The sequence below is a fragment of the Bombina bombina genome, chromosome 6 (assembly GCF_027579735.1).
Source record: "Bombina bombina isolate aBomBom1 chromosome 6, aBomBom1.pri, whole genome shotgun sequence".
Lineage (NCBI taxonomy): Eukaryota > Metazoa > Chordata > Amphibia > Anura > Bombinatoridae > Bombina > Bombina bombina.
In genome coordinates, this window is record NC_069504.1 from 216,642,284 (window position 1) to 216,658,380 (window position 16,097).

Here is a 16,097-nt window from a genome sequence, read left to right on the forward strand (position 1 = left end):
TATCCACTTCTTTACATTGGGTAGCTTATTTTGTGACTTTTCTTTTTCTGCACTCCTCAAAATACATAATTTACTCTTAATTTATTTTAAAATTAAAGGCTGCCTATTTTAGTGTTATCATATAAGTGTAATTTAGGATCATGCTTCTAATACCAGCTTGTGAATTGAAGATAAAATTTGTGTCTGGCAAAGCTAAGATGAGTCACAGCAGTCACAGATCAGTTCACTTTGTTTTTACAGCTCTTCCCTGGTGATTCTGAACATTGAAAGGCTTTTATGATGGAACTCACATTTTGTGCTGATTTGTGTGTTTTTCTGTGATATAAATGGCTGATATGGCATTTTTTCCCTAGAATATATATTTATAGAGTTTTGCATTTGTGCAGCTAAAAAAAAAAAAAAAAAAAACACTCCAAAGAAAACGTTCCCTTAACACAGCCATATATATATATATATATATATATATATATATATATATATATATAATTTCGGGGATATAGTTAGATTTATAATTACCAGTAAATAAAATAGAAGAAACACAAAACACGTTTTTGATGCTTCCTATTTTAAATTGTTACTGGGTTTTTTTCCCCCTGAAAAAATATACCCATTTGGTGTTTTGCATGAGGTTTGTTCGCAAATATGGTTAATAGCCTATGGGCACTTATGCTGCAGTATCCAATAGAGTTTTTCAAGGTTTTTCAGTTATTCTAACTAACATTTATAACTGTTAGTATTTAATATTTATTGTAGAAAATGGGAGATTACAATGTCACTTGATTTAACCCTGTTGTATATGTATGCAATAAATGCCTTCATGTATGTTCATTTAATAACATCATCTGTCTTTCATGCTCAGGACCTGGCAGACTACTTTTTAAACAAAATGCATACTAACCGAAGGAACATCCTGACCCAACATTGCAATCTTCCATCTCCACACACAGTTACACCTGCAGCCACTGAGAATGAAGTTTGCTCTTTACTGTCTTCATCATGCCCCACTACCTGGCCGCTTGACTTATCACATCTAATACCTTCTTTGTCTTCCACCCTCACTCCCATCTCTTACTCACATCTTCAACCTATCTCTTACTACCGGTTCATTACCATCTTCTTTCAAACATGCAAAGGTCACTCCCATACTCAAAAAATCCTCTCCTGCAAAAACTAGTTTACGACTGCCTAACCCATTTACTGTCTTCCAGCTCCTTGCTTGACCTCCTGCAATCTGGCTTCCGTCCACAACACTCAAACGAAACTGCCCTCACCAAAGTTACCAACAATCTTCTCTCGGCTAAAAGTAACAGCCACTACTCTATACTTATCTTACTTGACCTCTCATCTGCCTTTGACGCGTTTGACCACCCCTCCTCTTACAGACTCTCAGCACTCTTGGTCTCTGTGACACAAATCTCTCTTGGATTCACTCTTATCTTTCAAACAGGTCCTTTTCTGTGTCATTTGCTGGTGACTCCTCCTCTTCAATGCCTCTATCAGTTGGAGTACCTCAAGGTCCTGTCCTCGGTCCTCTACTCTTCTCCATTTATACTTCTTCACCAGATATACTGTGCTGATGACACTCAGATATATCTGTCTAACCCTGCTCTGTCTCCCTCTGTCTTTTCTCACATTAATGACTGCCTATCTATCATTTCTTCCTGGATGGCCTCTCACCACCTAAAGAATAACATTTATAAGACTGAGCTTCTTCTAATCTCCCTTCTATCTCTACTCTGATTTCTAACTTTTTGATCACTGTCAACGGCATCACTATCTCCCCATCACCCAAAGCCTTGACTACAATCTGTCCTTAATCCTCAACATCAATTTCTTTTTTCATCCTGCAGCAAACACTTATGTAATATTTCCAAACGTCATCTGTTTTTGAGAGCGGACACCACTAAGCAATTAACCCACTCCTTTGTAATTTCCCAATTTGACTAATGCAATAACCTACTAACTTGCATTCCTCTCTCTTGCCTCTCCCCCTTCCATCCATCCAAAATGCCTCTGCCAGGCTAATTCACCTTTCCTGCCACTTTGTATCTGCTGCACCTCTGTGAGTCCCTTCACCGGCTCCCCATTCACAGTAGAATTCATTTCAAAATTCTCACCCTCAACTACATAAACACCACTCCCCACTACCTGTCCTCACTGATCTACAAATATATAATCCAGCCTCTCTAAGATCCAACAATTACCTGCTTCTTGCAACTTCTATCATCACCTCTTCCCCTGCTAGACTGCAGAACTTCTCTTTTGCGGCACCAACCCACTGGAATGCACTTCCTAGTGCTGTCACGCTTTCCCCTAATCTGCCTTCTTTTAAACACTCTCTAAAGACATTTTTGTTTAGGGAAACCTACCACCCAACCCAGTAAAAAATGAATTCCACTTACCTAATAATTCTCCCATCCAACTCTGTATTAAATTATTTTCACCCTTGCAGTCCTCACCTCCTGTTTCTCACCCTCCTAGATTGTTAGATACCATGGGGGGCCCTAAATTCCTCCTGTATTTGTTTGTCATATTTTGTCTTGTCTCTTACAAGTATTGTAACATTGTTCTATTTATATCAATTTTACCCATGGACAGCACTGCAGAATATACTGGTGCTATATAAATAAAGTATAATAAAAAAAACAATGACTGTGTCAAAAAGTTGCCCAGACACATGCATGAAATCAACCTGCTTTTCTACAAAAGCTACCAAGATAATTAAGTAAAAGTTTTTTTTAAAAAAAAGAAAGTAAAATAGATTTGTGTGTGTGTGTTTATATAAATAAGTATGTGTTTCTCTAAAAAAGCTAATCTTTCTCTTTTTCTCTCTCTGCTTTGACGTGTCCTTTTTAACAGGACTGGGAATTCCCTCACTTCATGGGTGATGTTGATGTAAATCTCCCTGGGTTGCCTAGTGCTCATATGCAGTTTAAACTGCCGCATTTTCAGCGAATTTTTAAAGATGAATATCACGTTCATATAACAGGTAAGGCAAAATGATAGCTTGCCCATAACTTACGTTTTCCTTAAAAAAAGACAAAGTTGAAATGAAACTTTTATGGTTTAGACATATTGAATTCTAAACAACTTTCCAATTTACTTTTATCAAATTTTCTTTGTTCTCTTGGTATCCTTTCTTGAATGGATAATCTAGGTAGGTTCATAATAGCTCAGGTATGTACACATCTCTTTAGAGAACTCTATAGCAGTCGTGTTTTCAACAATGTATAACATTGTGCTACAAGCAATGTTCTGATACATATAGTTAGTTGTAGTAGGTGGCGCAAACCAAGTTGCTATTCCCAATGTGTCTTACTGTAAATATGTGTGATAATATGTGGGCTCAATATATGTTAATGTTTTGATGATTACTATGTTATATTCTCTTTCGGAAAAAAATTGGATGTCGAAACTTGTTTAAGAAATAAATATGATCCTTTATTTGATTATGGTAAATTTACCCAATACTAGTGATGCTAAAAGTACAATTAAACAAAAATTATTACAAATTCCTTCAAAGTTTAAAAAATGACACCGGTGTCTCTATGTATAAGAATGTACGTAATTTTCTAAAAAATATAAAAAAATTAAATTAAAATAATATAATTGAAATCTTGCAATTTATACAGTTATAGGTTTATCACAAGTTGTAATTTCTAACAAAATGTTTGTAAATACAATATTATAGTGGATAAGACAATAGTTGCTGTATAGTTCATATAGGATACTTTGTTTCAAGTTCAGCTGTGCAATTGAGATCTTATCTTAGGTAACTATATATCAAATGTAGAGGTATGTTGGTGCGATTTTTATCACACTGTGATATAAGTATACAAATTAGTACCTTGAAGTGTATCTGTTTGATATCACTTTTGTGAGATGATTGCGGTTAAATAAACGCCGCTATGCCAATGATTTGCTTAGGTTTCTAGATCAAGCTGGTGGCAGTTCTATATGAGCTGCTAGCGGTTAAATAAATGCCGCTTTGGTGTCCTCTTGTTAGGTGGGCTTATCTGTTTGCTGCGAGAAAATTCACTTTTATATGAATGCTTGTGTAGTTGCCGTGGCCGCTCTGTTATCTTGTCCTTTGTCGGTCAGTGACCAATCACGCTCTTAAGGGTTTCTTGGTGGGATCTTCGTTGCGGTTAGGTGCTAACCATTTGCTGATGTTTTTTAAGTATCTCCGGTTTTTCTTTTCTGTGGCTTGTCTGTCGGTCAGTGACTGATCACTATGGTATGGTTGTTGGATAACCTCCTGATGTGGAATATTTGCGTGCCCCTCCGGTCCGTTGTTCCCAGGTTTCTTAGATGTCGGTCAGTGACCGATCTGGGTACTGAAATGTGGTTGTGGGATAAGTAGAAAGTTTGTAGGATAAGTAGAAAAAGGAATTCTAGTTATCAATGTGATCTTTGCGGTTAAATATATGCCGCTAAGTGGGAACTTGAATATTTCAACAGGGTATAGCTGGTATTCTCTTTGTCTTCTCAGATCCTGTGCAGGTGTGCTCTGGTATCAACGCGTTTCGGCTGGACAGCCTTTTTCAAGATACCAGATGTGGGGATTCAAGGCTATTTAAAGCCTCTATAATTAAGCAATGAATCACTAATTGATGATATACATAAAAATCAAAAAAGTTCAAGAACATTTAAAAAATGCTGCTTTATTATATAACATAGGTATCCTTGGGTCTTAATTATAATATAGTAGGCTGACTAGGTCTAGGTTATCTTTTTTAGAAGAGGGCCCAATCCAAACCCACGACCCCCCAAAAGGCAAAAGAAGATTAGAGGACACAGAGGAAGAGGAAGTAGAACCAAAGAAAGCCACGAAAAAATCCAAATAGAACCAAAGGGCATTTTTAATCTCAGTAAAACAGCTCTCAACAATGAACAGAAATCTGTATTAAGTAAAGGACTATCCTTCGCACCAACCAATAGAATCAACAAATTTGAGACTCTAATCCATGTCAACCAGTTCACAAGGAAACTAGCACTTAAAAAATATTTTCTAAAAAATCCTTTAGAAAGTACTATTAACTATACTTCCACATACATTCATACCAATCTCAAACAGAAATCTGATTTCAACCCCACTCAAGAAAAAGGTAGTGCAATAGAAATATTCGAAAAAAGGTAAAAGAAGATATTGAAAAAATAGATGATAAAAAAGGCTTAAAATGGAATCTAACCAAAAAAGAAAATTTAGTTTTAAAAGATCTAAAAGAGAACAAAGACATAACGATTAAACAAGCTGATAAAGGTGGGGGAGTGGTTATAATGGACACTGTACACTACCTTAATGAAGCATATAGATTATTGGGAGATGAGGCAACATATAAAAAATTGACTGGGAACCCCTTAGAATCCATGAAGAAAAACTTGGACAAAATGATACTTACGGGTATTCTTAATAACCAAGAAAGTAGATTTCTAGCAATTGATCACCCAAGGACACCAGTCTTTTATTTCCTGCCCAAAATCCATAAAAGCATCACCAACCCCCCAGGCAGACCAATCATCTCAGGAATTGATTCCCTAACATCCAACCTATCGCAATACACAGATTATTACCTACAGAAATATGTGAAATCTATACCATCACATCTCAAAGACACCAAACATTTTTTAAATCTAATAGAAAATTTAAAATGGGAAGATAATTACATTCTAGTCACGTGTGACGTGAGTTCTTTATATACTTGCATAGAACATCAGAAAGGTCTAGAGGCTGCTCATTCCTATCTATTAAGAGATACAGAAATGTCAAAAGTACAGCAAGAATTCATATTAGATTGTATGGAGTTTATTCTAAAGAATAACTTTTTTATTTAATGGGCATTACTATTTGCAAAAAAGAAGCACAGCCATGGGCAGTTACGCCAATTTTTTCGTAGGGCACTTTGAAGAACTATTTTTGTCCGGAACACCGTGGGGTGCGAATCTCGTGCTCTACAAAAGGTTTATTGATGATATATTCATTATCTGGAAAGGTGATGAGGAACTACTAGAACAATTCATTTCAGATTTTAACACCAATGATTTCGGATTAATATTTACATATGAATATAACAAAGTAAAAATTAATTTTCTGGATATAGAAATATCTATAATAAATAATGAAATAACCACAACCACCTTTTTTAAAAAAGTCGATGCCAACAGCTATATTGATTTTAAAAGCTGCCATCACAATAAATGGAAAAGAAACATACCAAAAGGGCAATTCTCAAGAATTAGAAGAAACTGCACACACATTGCAGATTATGACTCACAAGCAGAGATCTTACACAACAGATTTTTAGAGAAAGGATACCACCCCAAACAACTACTAGAAACCAACAAACTAGTTAGACAAATAGATAGGAGGTCACTACTAGAAGACGGCAATATGACAAACAAGGCAGAAAAAGATCCATATGACATTCCATTTATTACATCATTTTCTAGTCAACATAAACTAATTGAGAACATTGTAAAGAAACACTGGCACATAGTCAGAAGTGACCCCATAATAGGGAAAAGACTAAAATATCGCCCTGACGTTATATTCAGAAAGGCCACCAATTTAAAGAATATCCTAGCGCCAAGTGAATTTAAATCAAAAACAGGCCCTCAGCAATACAACTTAAACAATGAAAAGCTATTAGGATTTTTTCCATGTCATGTATGCAAATCATGCAAATTTAGCACAAAAACCAAAAAGGTAAAATCTAATGTAACCCAGAAAGAACTGAAGATTAATGACACCATAAGATGCACTGATACCAATATAATCTATTTAATTCAGTGCTCATGTAAACTACAGTACCTAGATCAAACGGGGAGGAAACTGAAAGAAAGAATAAGAGAGCATATCAGATGCATAGAAAAAGAAAAAGATAATACCAGACTTTATGCCCACTTTTGATTTTCAAAATGAAAACTCTACACCCAAAAGGCCTCAATAGCGAACTAGACCTCAATGCAATTCTATAAGATAAATATCATAAAAACACACAAACACACCGACACACCATTAAAACATATTGATTTAACATAATAAAACTACTGAAAAAAAAAAATATATATATATCATAAATAAGTATATAGTTTTACAATCTAAGGACACACCACTTGAAATTCAAACTAACACATAGGCCATTTTATAAAGATTAAGATCATAAAAACCAAGCCATCACACTAACAAACCAAGTTGATTAAATACAATAGAATTCTAAAATAAAATATATATATATTTGACAAAATTACCACTTAGTTTTACAGTCTAAGGACACACAACTTGAAATTTTAAAAATTCCTACAATAATATTAAAAATTCATACAAGAAGGCTAATCTCCCACTCGATAATACTAATATCCACCAAAACTAGAAAAATATTGGTACAACACACTCATTGGATCATGATAACTTAATACGCACAGTTATATATCGATTTAACATATTAGAAGGTTATTAAAACACGTGTATCTAAACAATGGTCTAAAAGTACTATTTTAGATTTCATATAGCACAATACCCACCATCGGGTAATTATAGCCCACTGATAACAAATAGAAATATTCAACTTGAGTCAAACCTTAATTAAAATTTAAAATTTATATTCTCTTTTGGCCCTTCTAATTTTTATTCACCATTGGCTCCTTTTTAACTATACTTTAAGGTTAAACATTGATACAAAGATAAGTATAGACAAATTATTTTTTCTCTAATATTACGCTCTAATTACAGAAACCTTTTAAAAATATCCTTTGTTTCATAGAGTGATTAAAACAAACACTCTAAAAGTGATTGACATAAGTTATAAAATATCTCTCTCTATTTTAAAAGTAATCATATAAAATGTTTATTGCTACATAAAGTCAGCCTACTATATTATAATTAAGACCCAAGGATACCTATGTTATATAATAAAGCAGCATTTTTTAAATGTTCTTGAACTTTTTTGATTTTTATGTATATCATCAATTAGTGATTCATTGCTTAATTATAGAGGCTTTAAATAGCCTTGAATCCCCACATCTGGTATCTTGAAAAAGGCTGTCCAGCCGAAACGCGTTGATACCAGAGCACACCTGCACAGGATCTGAGAAGACAAAGAGAATACCAGCTATACCCTGTTGAAATATTCAAGTTCCCACTTAGCGGCATATATTTAACCGCAAAGATCACATTGATAACTAGAATTCCTTTTTCTACTTATCCTACAAACTTTCTACTTATCCCACAACCACATTTCAGTACCCAGATCGGTCACTGACCGACATCTAAGAAACCTGGGAACAACGGACCGGAGAGGCGCGCAAATATTCCACATCAGGAGGTTATCCAACAACCATACCATAGTGATCGGTCACTGACCGACAGACAAGCCACAGAAAAGAAAAACCGGAGATACTTAAAAAACATCAGCAAACGGTTAGCACCTAACCGCAACAAAGATCCCACCAAGAAACCCTTAAGAGCGCGATCGGTCACTGACCGACAAAGGACAAGATAACAGAGCGGCCACGGCAACTACACAAGCATTCATATAAAAGTGAATTTTCTCGCAGCAAACAGATAAGCCCACCTAACAAGAGGAAACCAAAGCGGCATTTATTTAACCGCCAGCAGCTCATATAGAACTGCCACCAGCTTGATCTAGAAACCTAAGCAAATCATTGGCATAGCTGCGTTTATTTAACCGCAATCATCTCACAAAAGTGATATCAAACAGATACACTTCAAGGTACTAATTTGTATACTTATATCACAGTGTGATAAAAATCGCACCAACATACCTCTACATTTGATATATAGTTACCTAAGATAAGATCTCAATTGCACAGCTGAACTTGAAACAAAGTATCCTATATGAACTATACAGCAACTATTGTCTTATCCACTATAATATTGTATTTACAAACATTTTGTTAGAAATTACAACTTGTGATAAACCTATAACTATATAAATTGCAAGATTTCAATGATATTATTTTAATTTAATTTTTTATATTTTTTAGAAAATTACGTACATTCTTATACATAGAGACACCGGTGTCATTTTTTAAACTTTGAAGGAATTTGTAATAATTTTTGTTTAATTGTACTTTTAGCATCACTAGTATTGGGTAAATTTACCATAATCAAATAAAGGATCATATTTATTTCTTAAACAAGTTTCGACATCCAATTTTTTTCTGAAAGAGAATATAAAATAGTACTCATCAAAACATTAACATATATTGAGCCCACATATCACACATATTTACAGTAAGACACATTGGGAATAGCAACTTGGTTTGCGCCACCTACTACAACTAACTATAACTCTTTAAACTTTGGGATAAAGTTTACTTCAGGTGTGCTAGATTCCCCACCAGCTAGACAGTCTAACCCTACCAAACATTCAATGTTCTGAAACACATAGCCATTGTTCTAAAGACACATGCATGCTCCTGAGCCCTTATGATCCTACCTATGTTTACTCTTTAACAAACGATACAAATTAAACAAAACAAATTTGGTAATAGAAATTAATAGGAAAGTTGTTTAAAATTACATGTTGTATCTGAATCATGAAAGTGTAATTTTAACTTAACTGTTCCTTTAAAATGGTTTTATCAGATTTAATGATTATGATCAAGAAACTATATATCTTTAAAAATACTATATTATAAGAATTTCTGGATAACTTTATATAGTTTGTAGAGAAAAACATAATATATGTGTGTGTGTGTGTATATATATATATATATATATATATATATATATATATATATATATATATATATATATTATATGTACAGTATAATATAAACCTGGGCATTCATGTTTAAACAATACAGAGCATATACTTTTAGCCCATATTTGCTGGATTCCAATATCAAAGTCATTTTGAATGGCTTTGGGAATATGAAACTGTAAAACAACTGCATATGTAGTTTATTTCACTCCTTACCTTTTCCATTGTATAGATTATGTTGTATGAAGGAACTGGCAGTATATTATCATCCATTAATGTACATTAAGGGAATATAAAATCTCTATAGATAAAGTCCATTTAGTGCAAATGCAGAGACATATCATGAAATCCAAGAGTTACAAGTCTGGACTGTCTGAATGGGAATTACCCAAGCAGGAAGTTAATAATATGGCCTGAGGGTGGAACAGACTTCCCTTATAGGCTGCTCACGTCACTTTGTGGCCTCATACTGACACAGCTGCTGTGGTTTCTTTTCCCTTGGTTGCTGTGAGTGGATAAGGGAATGTATGAGGGCTTCATATCAAAGGTTCCTCCAAAGGTACATATCAAAAATTTGGTACTTTTGTGGGGCTAAAATATTTTTGTACTATTTACTCCTGCTTTTCTTTAAATGTTTCTTTTTGTGATGCATCACACTACACATACTTACACTTGTAGTTGATTCTGTATTATTTTCCTGTCTACCTAAATTAAGTTTATTATTTGTATTTAAATTTTTTATATTTGCCATAAATTGGGAATTAACATAGAGAAAAAAATCCATATAGGCATTGGTTGTGCTATAGAACTCACGGATTATGATAAGCTTTCAGTCTTTTTTTTTTTTTTTAATGTTTTCATTAATTTTTACTAACTTCGTAGGATAAACGGAAAAAAAGAGATTACATAATCAAGGTCTATATTTACATAACAATATTCAGTCCTTTAAAAATACATTGATAATAGAGCAATAAATCATATACCAAAAACATACGGAAAGGATTAGGTTATCACAATAGCATATCGGTTACATTCCTGTCCTATTTTGTTGTATTTGCATGCATAGAAGTGCAACCATACAAGCATAGAAGATAGGGTCCCCATATTAAAGATAAATGGAAATAAATGGTGGAAAAAAAGGGGGGGGAACGAAAGAGGATCAGGCAAGTTGAGTAAGGAGTGGAGTCCAGTGGAAGGGCCGGGAGAGAAGCAGGACAGACCATAAAAAGAAAGGGGAGGGAGGTATTAATTATAATCCCCATATTGTCTGGAGTTTGTTAATGGATATCCAACTGTTCACCAACTCTGCTTTCCTTAATGGATAAATAATTTGGAGTTGTGTGTTCAGTGGAAAGGATAGAATCACAGTTAACCACTTATTAAAGAAAGCTTTTATTTATTTTTTTGTCTGTGTTGCAATATTATATTGTTCTAATATTATTTGGTTGGACATCCCTCTCGAAAATTCAATTATACTAGGTGCACTAAAGGACTTTCATTTAAGTAATATCAGGTTGCGCCGTTGTAGAATTGCCATGTTTATAAGATTTGTATTTGAAAATGTTTCTGGATATTTGTAGAGAATTTTTTTTTTAGGATCAAGTTGACCTTTTTTCCAAAATTGTATAGTCTTGAGGCATGACCAGAAGCAATGTAAAATGTTTGCTTTAACTGCACGACATCTATAGCATCCAATAATATCATTTTTAAACCATTTAGTTAGTGAAGATGGTGTTACATATATTTAAGTCATTTGAAATTAGATTCTCCCCATAAGATGGATTGGGATGCCCCTTTGATTTGGTTAAAACTAGACACAATCTCTTCACGTGAAATATCCGGGTAATATACATTCCAAGCATTTTTAATCTTGGAGAGGTGTTCCTGTGCTTTATGGGTTATAATAATATTGTAAAAGGTTGAAATAGAATGTTTCCCTTGCTCATATACTTTAATAGCGTTCTCTAATACCCCCAAATGCCACTCTGTACCATACTTAGTTTTAAGATCTTCAAAGAAGTGCCTAATTTGAAGATAGGCATAGAAATTATTCTTGTCTGTCATGAATTCACTTTCAATCTTACCAAATTATTTAAAGGCATTTAAGGGTACGTCATATAGCTGTATTATATTGATAAGGCCTTTATTCTGCCATATAGAAAAAAACATTTTGATTAATTCCAGGTGGAAATTCTGGGTTGCCACATACTGGAAGATATTTAGACAAATAAGGATTGATCTGGATTATTCTACCATTAGATTGCCAAACTGTTATCATGTTCTTTTAATGATAATAAATTCATAATTTTGCTAAGTAGGTTCCCTATCGGGCAATGCAACAGAGCTTTTAAGAAAAAAGGTGTACAAATAGCAGTTTCTATCTGGTAAGATGTAACATAATTTTTTTCTGTTAACCAGTCAATTGCATACTTCAATAAGGCTGAGAGATTATATAGTTTCAAATTGGGTAGAGCGAGGCCACCCATTCTAACCGGTAAAGAGAGTTTTCCACCTGAGCCACGGGATCTTTTACCCTGCCATAAGAATTGTGAACACATCTTATTGAAGATATTTATATCCTTTATTTTTATCAAGAAATGAAGATTCTGTAACAGATAAAGTATACATGGAAAAATAATTGCTTTTATCAGCATTATATGTGCAGATAAAGAAATGGGGAGAGATTACCAAAATCTTAAGATCTTTATTGCATTTATTTCTAAGCATACTACAATGTTTTGCCTATACCAAATATGAGAATTATTATGAATGTTAATACCAAGATATTTAATCTGGTCTGCGTTCTTGAATGGGCACTCAGAATGATTCAAGGTAGGTTTAGTAATCCACAGTATCTCTGATTTCTCTGGATTAATTTTATATCCAGAAAATGAACTGAATTGTTGTGCCAATATCAGGAAGTGTCTAATACTACGTTTGGTATTGCTAAGGAAAACTAACAAATCATCTGCAAATAAGGAAAGTCATTTTAGTTTTGCCTAAATGAATTCCAGGTAATTATTGACGTAGCATAATTGCAAAAGGTTCAATTGATAAATTGAAAAGCACCGGCGATAAGGGACAGCCTTGACTAGTGCCCTTTGCCAAACTAATATTGGGTTTTAAACTATTATTAACAATTATATTTGATATTGGATTCCTATACATTGATCGGATAAGTGAAATTATATTACCATGGAATCCAAACTGCTCTAAGGTAGTGAATAGGTGGTCCCAAGTTATTGAGTTGAACCCTTTCTCAGCGTCGACCGTTAGCAATGCAAAGTCTAGATCAATACTTTTTTTTATTGTGTGTTTTGTTCTAAAATCGGTCTAGCATTGTTAGGACCTTACGAATATTACTAGACAGGTTCCTCCCTGGTATAAATCTGGTCTGATCATGGTGTATCAAGCCTTGTATTGACCTTTTGAAACTCTCGGCTATAATAGTCGTCAGAATATTGTAATCATTGTTTAACAATGATATGGGCCTATATGAAGCCGGATTTTCTGGGTCTCTATTTTTCTTTAATATAAGAGAAATTGAAGAAGCTGCAAAGTATTTAGATTCTAATTTACCTGTGGAGAAAATTGTATTGTATAATCTATTTAAACATGGGGTTACTTCCTCCTTTAATAATTTATAATTCGTCCAGTAAAAAATCAGGACCAGGTGCTTTGTTGAGTTTAAGGGAGTCAATAATTCTAGTTATTTTGTCTTGTTTTATTTGTTGGCTTAAAATAAAAATTATATGATCTTATAATCTAGGTAACTGTATTTGTGTCCAAAATTCAGTTTTATTGTGTAAAACTACTTCATTTGTAGTGTATAACTTTGAAAAGTAGTCAATTATGGCTTGTTAAATTTCGAAATTCTCGGTTGTCCTCTTATTGTCTATTTTTATTGAGGGGATGCTTTTTAAATTTCTCCTATCTTTAACAATTTTAGACACATATTTAGCTGATCTTCCATAATTTCCAGTGTACAGGGCTTTCTCTTTAATGTGTCTCTGTGCTGATTTTTGTTTTAAGAATATATCTCTTTCTTGTTTACTTGTTTTATATCTAGTCCATAATTTGTTAATGGGGTTATTTATGTATGTATTATAACTGTTTCTAACTTCGTTTGTTAATTGTGTATCTCTTGCATTATTTTTCTTCCTCCATTTACAGAGATATGCCTTGATTTCCCCCCTAAGATATGGCTTGGCTGCCTCCCCCAAAAAAATCAGTTTTACCCAAGTATTTATTGAAATAGCAATATTCTTTCCATTTATTTTTCAAAACATTTTTAAAGTGTAAATTCTGTATTAGATATCTTGGGAATGAGGATATAGTGGGGTCATAACCTGCTTGAGATATATTTTGGATTTCAAGTGATATGAATGCATGATCTGAGATTATTATTTTCTTCCTATTTGGAAAGAGTCCATAGCTACATTAATTACTTTTGGGAAATAAGAAACTGGCCACCAGGAGGAGGCAAAGACACCCCAGCCAAAGGCTTAAATACTCCTCCCACTCCCCTCATCCCCCAGTCATTCTTTGCCTTTCGTCCCAGGAGGTTGGCAGAGAAGTGTCGGAATTTGTTTTGTCTCTTATGGAGGGTACTACTCTTCGCAGTGGGACAGGAGTTTTAAGTAGCCCTATAAGCTTCTCAGTGAGGGCCTGTGTGAAAGTTAGAGTCTGGAGATGCAGGGAGAGTTCTCTTTTGCCACACCATCCCGACTCATACTAACAGCTGCTACAGCAATCGGCATTGACAAGTTTTGCAGACTGCTTTTTCTCTAAAGTCCATGTCAGGAGCGATGCTACGACCTGTCACACTTGAAGGGCCGTGTTCCTGTTCCACGGCATAGATTTTGGTAAGATCGTTTCATTTTTTTATTATATAACGTTAGCACAGAAGACAGGGTCACAGTGTGGTGCCTTTTACCTTTATAGAATCAAGGGTTAATATCTCCTTAGGGGAAATATTGAACAGGTTGGAATAATAATGTTATATGTTTATTTGATTTTATTTTGCTTTATGTGTGAGATGTTATGGGCTCTTAGGCTGTTATGGAATATACAGGTTTCACTTTCACTTTGAGAGCCATGCAGCTTACAAGCTTGGCACGCTTTATCTCATATCTGCATTGTGCACGATGTGATTCATTCCCCCCTTCGTGACTATCAGAGAGGAGTCATACATCTCTGTACTGTCTAGGTCATAGGAGGTGGTGAGTGCGCCAGCCATTGGGGTATAGAGGTGCCGTAATTTTATTTAAAAAAAAAAATGATCTCTCTAGTTCTCCAGTTATTGCACTAGTGATGGAGGATTCGGTTTCTTTAGAGGGCACTCCCTCTATTCCTAAAGAGCAATTCATGTTATATGGAGAGAAGGCCCTAGTTCCCCCTCTCAATTATGTTCCATATGCCTTGATAATGTGATAATATCAAACATGTTTGATGTCACAGAGCCGTCCATCTCTGAGGAGTTGTCGTTCAGTGAGGTGCATACCCTACATTGTTATCTCTATACACATGCAGTTTTCCCGTAGCATTGTTGATCCATCTGGAGGGAGCCTTTTTTCTCCAGACGTTACTGTGCAGTTCAGATGGCGGTGTCTGCGTTACCTCGCCCTGCTACGCGCAAGTGAAAGGTTACATATTGCACTCCTTCCAAGAGTACATCAAACAATTTTTGGATTTAACTGATATGGTTATCTGAGGATAAAGTTCTTTCTTAGGCTTCAGAGTATGAACTTTCTGGGTCAGAGTCTGCTGCCTCTCAACCTCCAGCTGCGGAGAATCTAGACTTTAGTTTTACGAATTTGCGCTTCTTCTAAAGGAAGTTTTTGGCGAATTCAGGGGTTCCAGAGGTCATATTGCCTGATTAACCTTTATTTCCTAAATTGAATAGAGTTTGAGGACAGGGTGGTGCCTTCCCTTCCCTGCTCCTGTTGTCCCAGGTATTCCACCTTGAACTGTACAGTTCCCTGTTGGTGCGACTGTCCCTGAGTGTTTTGCTTTTCATTACAGAATTGCGCGCCTTTGCGTGTTACTCAGACATGTTTTTTCAGTTATTGAACGACCCTATCCTTATCGGATACGGGAATACTCAGTCTGCTCTTCGAATGGCGCACCTCATTAGACATGTGGGGATGATGTAATCTCCTGATTGTCCATGTATTGAGATCTTTTCCAGGTTTTTTTGGAAGATCAGGGCTCCATTTGGCTGTCCTGCTTTAGGCCTGTTTCTTTTTGGGCATTAACCTACGGGTTGCCTTGTATTTTATTTTCATCCGATAGGATGTCCTGTCTGTTTTCCTTCTCCCCCCCTGAGGGAGGATTTATGTGGGTTGACGGTTAGGACCCAGATTGCAG

The 16,097-nt window shown here is 34.9% G+C and overlaps 1 protein-coding gene across 1 annotated transcript in view; it reads left to right on the top strand.

Annotated features, from left to right (window-relative positions):
• Nucleotides 1–16,097, top strand: part of TMEM117 (transmembrane protein 117) — a 1,400,775-nt gene that overhangs the window by 1,351,087 nt on the left and 33,591 nt on the right. The window contains exon 7 of the mRNA XM_053719203.1: nt 2,860–2,989. Within this exon, the coding sequence (XP_053575178.1) occupies nt 2,860–2,989 (130 nt within the window). The remainder of the gene's footprint in view (nt 1–2,859; nt 2,990–16,097) is intronic.